The following is a 6,003-nucleotide window of genomic DNA, read 5'->3' on the forward strand; positions in this document are numbered from 1 at the left end:
TTTGTTTCTGTCTGTTCGGGGTTGTGGCGCTGGAGTCTCTGATGGGCAGAGCCGGAGTCGTGGACTCCTGGGTCCTGAGAGAGGAGGGGACAGGGACCTTGGACTTATAGGGTCTTGGACTTTTAGGTCTCTGAGAGGAAGGGATGGAGAAGCTCATCCCTCAGTCTGAGGGAGGAGGGGCTGGGGGCCTGGACCCCTGAATCTGAGGGAGGAGGGACTGAGGTCTTAGGGAGGAGGTGAGTGTCTGAGGGAGGAGGGCCTGGAGCTCCTGGATTCCTGAGTCTGAGGGAGGAGGGGAGTGTCTGAGGGAGGAGGGACTGGGGCTCCCGGATTCCTGGGTCTCCGGGAGGAGGGGAGTGTCTGAGGGAGGAGGTCCTGGAGCGCCTGGATTCCTGAGTCTGAGGGAGGAGGCGAGTGTCTGAGGGAGGAGGGACTGGGGCCAAACCCAGGTCTCCAGCCTTCCTGGCAACGCCTCCCGGGGCCGGACTTCCAGGATCCAGCCCCTATTGATGGTTTGATGAGAGGCTCTCACGCGGCTTTGGAGGTGGACAGAGGCTCAGAGTAGAGAGACAGACAGAGACCGACGGAGACGGGATGGCCACGGGAACGCGCTATGCCGGGAAGGTGGTGGTTGTGACCGGGGGCGCGCGCGGCATCGGAGCCGGGATCGTCCGCGCCTTCGGTGAGCGGGGTCTGGCCTCTGGGAGCTGGGGCGTGTGAGAGAAGAAGGATGGGGGCGGGGCGATGGGGGCAGAAAATAGGGACCCCAGTACTGCAGCCGGGATTCTGACCTGACAAAAGCCCATTTGCAGGCTAAAGTAAGCGCATGCCGCGGTAGGCTGGGGCTGAGTCTGGCGGGGTCTCGGAGGGCAGTGGCCCCCTTTCTCTGGGTCTGTTAGTGAAGCTGCAATACCAGTGGCTGGGGAATGGCTCTGGCAGTCGTGGGGCTGGCTCTGGAACCCACGAACGGGGGCTCAGGAGCCTCAGCAGAAACCTGGGCAGGCAGGGAGAGTATGCATCAAGGCCTCTACTCTCTGTCCTGCGGGTGATCATGAGACTGGGGTCACGAGGAGAGGGGAGAGGGAGAGCTACCCCACTCTAGGTGGCCACCAGAGGGCGGCAGAGGCTTGACCCAAGGCTCGGAGGGTCACCTATTCTCTTCCCATTCTCAGTGGACAGCGGGGCCCAAGTGGTTATGTGCGACAAGGATGGTGAGTGACGGTCCCTCAGCCCTCACCCCGGCCCTCCTCCCTCAGCCCTTACCCTGGCCCTCCTCCCTCAGACCCAGGGGTCCAGGCCCCAGTCCCTCCCTCAGATTCAAGGGTCCAGGCCCCCAGCCCCTCCTCCCTCAGACCCAGGGGTCCAGGCCCCAGCCCCTCCTCCCTCAGACCCAGGGGTCCAGGCCCCAGTCCCTCCCTCAGATTCAGGGGTCCAGGCCCCAGCCCCTCCTCCCTCAGACCCAGCGGTCCAGGCTCCCCGCTCTTCTCTCACTGCAGAGTCTGGGGGACGGGCGCTGGAGCGGGAGCTCCCTAGAGCTGTCTTTATCCTCTGTGACGTGACTCAGGAAGATGATGTGAGGGTGAGCAAAGTTCCTGTTCCTACTCCGCGTCTCCGCTAATTGCCAGTTCTTTGTTCTCCGCCAGGCATCTGCATATGCCGTTCCCTCTACTTTTCCTTCCTCTGCTGGCTCCACTGGCCCCATCAGAGGTTTCCACCCAGTGTCACTCCCACACAAGTCTTCCGTGATTGGCTCCCACCTCTCCAAGGCTCTTAGCACACCTGACACGTGAATGGAAATGAATCAAAGTCCCTCAAAGTGGGTCAGCTGGAACTGATTTTTCTTTCTCTTTTGTTTTTTTGGAGATGTCGCCCAGGCTGGAGTGCAATGGTGCGATCTTGATTCACTGCAACTTCCATCTCCTGGGTTCAAGTGATTCTCCTGCCTCAGCCTCCCGAGTAGCTGGGATTGCAGGCGCTTGCCACCATGCCAAGCTAATTTTTATGTATTTAGTAGAGACATGGTTTCACCATATTGGCTAGGCTAGACTCAAACTCCTGACTTCAGGTGATCTGCTCACCTCTGCCTCCCAAAGGGCCTTCAACTCCTCCTCCCTCAGACCCAGGATTCCAGGCTCCCAGCTCCTCCTGGGTTGGAATTCCAGGTGTGAGCCACCGCACCTGGCCTGTAACCAATTTTTCTCCCTTGTTTCTGTTTCTGGGTTCCTATTTTCTCCTTTTCATTTTTTTTTTTTTTTTTTGAGAGGGAGTTTTGCTGTTTGTTGTCCAGGCTGGAGTGTAGTGGTGCCATCTGGGTTCACTGCAACTTCCACCTCCTGGGTTCAAGTGATTCTGCTGTCTCAGCCTCCCAAGTAGCTGGGATGACAGACGCCAGCCACCACAGCTACCTAATTTTTGTAGTTTTAGTAGCAACGGGGTTTCGCCAGGTTGGCCAGGTTGGTCTTGAACTCCAACCTTGTGATCCGCCCGCCTCGGCATCCCAAAATGTTGGAATTACAGGTGTGGGCCACCACGCATGGCCCCTACTTCTTCCTTTCAATCAGTATCTCTCTGTTATCTGCCCCACTTGGGTAACTGTCTCCTACACTCTATCTGAACCCTTGTCAACCCCCACCCCTGACCTGGGAATGATGACTGCACTGTGGCTCTGACCAGCCCCCTGTCTCCTTCCTGTCTGCCGCTTGCCTGCCGTGTCTGCTGATGTCGGCGTCCTTCTTCCTCTAGCTCTTGTCCCCTGACCTGGGAGTCCAGCTTTCCCCTCCTGCCTTGCGTTTGGCAGCCCTGTCTGCCTTATGGCTGGACACCTCATCTACTGCTCATTCAAAGGACATTTCCTGGGTAAGGCATGGTGCCTGTAATCCCAGCACTTTGGGAGGCTGAGGTGGGCAGATCACCTGAGGTCAGGAGTTCGAGACCAGCCTGGCCAACATGGTGAAACCCCGACTCTAATAAAAAATATAACAATTAGCCGGCTGTGGTGGTGGGTGCGTGTAACCCCAGCTACTCGGGAGGCTGATGCAGGAGAATCACTTGAACCTGGGAGGCAGAGGTTGCAGTGAGCCAAGATCGTGCCACTGCACTTCAGCCTGAGCAATGAGGGAAAAAAAAGCAAAAAACAGAAAACAAGAAAATTAAAAAATCAAACAACATTTCCTTCCTCCTCAGAACCTGGTTTCTGAGACCATCCGCCGATTTGGCCGCCTGGATTGTGTTGTGAACAACGCTGGCCACCGTGAGTTGTGAGACCCCAGGGACATTCCCCACTGCCTGGCCCCCAACTCTGTTTCTTGTACCTCAGCTTACCCTCTCCTGCCCCTGATTCCTGCCTCATCCCTCTTTACTTCTTTCCCTCTTTCTTTCTTTGTTTTTTTTTTTTTGGAGACAGAGTCTTGTTCTGTCACCAGGCTGGAGTGCAGTAGCACAATCTCGGCTCACCGCAACCTCTGTCTCCTGGGTTCAAGCGATTCTTCCGCCTCAGCCTCCCGAGTAGGTGGGACCACAGGCACGTGCCACCATGCCCGGCTATTTTTTGTCTTTTTAGTAGAGGTGGGGTTTCACCGTGTTGGCCAGGATGATCTCGATCTCTTGACCTCGTGATCCGCCTGCCTCGGCCTCTCAAAGTGCTGGGATTACAGGCGTGAGCCACCGCGCCCGGCGAGAGTTTCACTCTTGTTGCCCAGGCTGGATTACAATGATGCAATCTCGGCTCACCGCAACCTCTGCCTCCCGTGTTCAAGTGATTCTCCTACTTCGGCCTCCGGAGTAGCTGGGATTACAGGCGTGAGCCACCATGCCTGGCTAATTTTGTATTTTTAGTAGAGATGGAGTCTCTCTATGTTGGTTAGGCTGGTCTCGAACTCTTGACCTCAGATGATCTGCCTGTCTCAGACTCCCAAAGTGCTGGGATTACAGGTGTGATTCACCACGCCTGACCCCCCTCACTTTTCCTTTCTCTCACCCCCCCACTTTAGACCCACCCCCTGAACAGTGGCCCGAGGAGACCTCCACCCAGGAATTCCGCCAGCTGCTGGAGCTGAACCTGCTGGGGACGTACACCTTGACCAAGGTGAGGGCTGGCGACCCTGCCACCAGGCCCCAGCAGCCTCCTGATGGTGGATTGTGCGATATGTTTTGTCTAAGAGCAAGAACGTTTATTCTTTTTGTTTGTTTGTTTGTTTGTTGGAGACAGGGTCTCACTCTGTGGCCCAGGCTGGGGTGCAGTGTTGCTGTCTCAGCTCGCTGCAACCTCCACCTCCCGGGTTCAAGTGATTCTCATGCCTCAACCTCCTGAGTAGCTGAGGCTACAGGTGCGGGCCACAAAACCTAGCTAAATTTTGTAATTGTTTGTAGCAATGCCCCTGACCTCAAGTGATCTGCTTGCCTTGGCCTTCCAAAGTGCTGGGATTACAGGCTTGAGCCGCCAGGCCAGGCCATCTATTTTCTGTTCTTTAGTTTAATCTTTTTATCCAAAAGGAAAATAAATGACTGCAAGTCTCTACATCCAGCAAAAGCTAGATGTGAACATAGCTCACGGCAGCCTTGACTTCCTGGGCTCAAGCGATCCTCCCACCTCAGCCTTCTGAGTAGCTGGAACTACAAGAGCACCACCATGCCCGACTAATTTTTTTTTTTTTTTTTTTTTTAGACAAAGTTTCACCCTTTTCCCCAGGCTGGAGTGCAGTGGCTCAATCTCGGCTCACTGCAACCTCTGCCTCCTGGGTTCAAGTGATTCTCCTGCCCCAGCCTCCTGAGTAGCTGGATTATAGAACCTTTCAAACTGGTGTGCTGGTGGTGGGAGGGACAGGCACAGTAGCTAACACCTGTAATCTCAGTGCTTTCCGAGGTCGTTGAGGGAGGTTCACTTAAGGTCAGGAATTCAAGACCAGCTGGGGCAACATAGTGAAACCCCGTCTCTATAAAAAGTTTAAAAAATTAGTCGGGCATTGCCCAGTGTGGTGGCCCATGCCTGTAATCCCAACACTTTGGGAGGCTGAGGTGGGTGAATCATGAGATCGGGAGTTCGAGACCAGCCTGGCCAACATGGTGAAACCCCGTCTCTACTAAAAACACAAGAAGTTAGCCGGGCATGGTGGTGCACGCCTGTAATCTCAGCTACTCGGGAGGCTGAGGCAGGAGAATCACTTGAACCCAGGAGGCGGAGGTGGCAGTGAGCCGAGATCACACCACTGCACTCCAGCCCGGATGACAGAGTGAGACTCTGTCTCAAAAAAGAAAAAAAAAAATTAGTCGGTCATGGTGGTGCTCTTGTAGTTGAAGCTACTCAGGAGGCTGAAGTGGGAGGATCGTTTGAGCCCAGGAAGTCAAGGCTGCAGTGAGCTGTGTTCACACCACTGCACTCCAGCCTGGGCAACACCACTAGACCCTGTCTCAAAAATAAGTAAGTAAATAAATAGGCCAGACGCAGTAGCTCATGGCCGTAATCCCAGCACTTTGGGAGGCCAAGGCAAGAGGATCCCTTAAGCCTAGGAATTTGAGACCAGCTTGGGCCACATAGTGAGATCCTTGTCTCTATAAAAAACACAGAAATTAGCTGAGCATGGCAGTGTGTGTCTGTGGTCTCAGGTACTCGGGAGGCCGAGGTGAGAGGATCGCTTCAACACAGGAGGCAGAGGTTGCAGTGAGCTGTGATTGCACCACTGCACTCCAGCCTGGTTGACAGAGTGAGACCTTGTCTTAAAAAGTGGGGGAGAGCTGGAGAGGGGAATGAGAAAGAAAATAAACATTTTTATTTTGTTTTATTTTATTTATTTGTTATTTATTTATTTTTAATTTTTATTTATTTATTTATTTATTTATTTATTTATTTATTTTTTTGAGACGGAGTTTCGCTCTTGTTACCCAGGCTGGAGTGCAATGGCGCGATCTCAGCTCACCGCAACCTCCGCCTCCTGGGTTCAGGCAATTCTCCTGCCTCAGCCTCCTGAGTAGCTGGGATTACAGGCACGCGCCACCATGCCCAGCTAA

At 54.3% G+C, this 6,003-nt stretch overlaps 1 protein-coding gene across 2 annotated transcripts in view; it reads left to right on the plus strand.

Annotated features, from left to right (window-relative positions):
- Positions 1–311: 311 nt before the first annotated feature.
- The window catches only part of HSD17B14 (hydroxysteroid 17-beta dehydrogenase 14), a 25,542-nt gene continuing 19,850 nt past the window's right edge, over positions 312–6,003 (plus strand). For both annotated transcript variants that reach the window (XM_032270960.1, XM_032270961.1), the window contains exons 1-5: positions 312–682; positions 1,173–1,211; positions 1,497–1,579; positions 3,184–3,250; positions 3,990–4,084. In XM_032270960.1, coding sequence (XP_032126851.1) covers positions 595–682; positions 1,173–1,211; positions 1,497–1,579; positions 3,184–3,250; positions 3,990–4,084 — 372 coding nt within the window. In that variant the 5' untranslated portion in view covers positions 312–594. The remainder of the gene's footprint in view (positions 683–1,172; positions 1,212–1,496; positions 1,580–3,183; positions 3,251–3,989; positions 4,085–6,003) is intronic.

Source organism: Sapajus apella, unplaced genomic scaffold (assembly GCF_009761245.1).
Source record: "Sapajus apella isolate SASKATOON/1434 unplaced genomic scaffold, GSC_monkey_1.0 scaffold220, whole genome shotgun sequence".
NCBI classification, from domain to species: domain Eukaryota; kingdom Metazoa; phylum Chordata; class Mammalia; order Primates; family Cebidae; genus Sapajus; species Sapajus apella.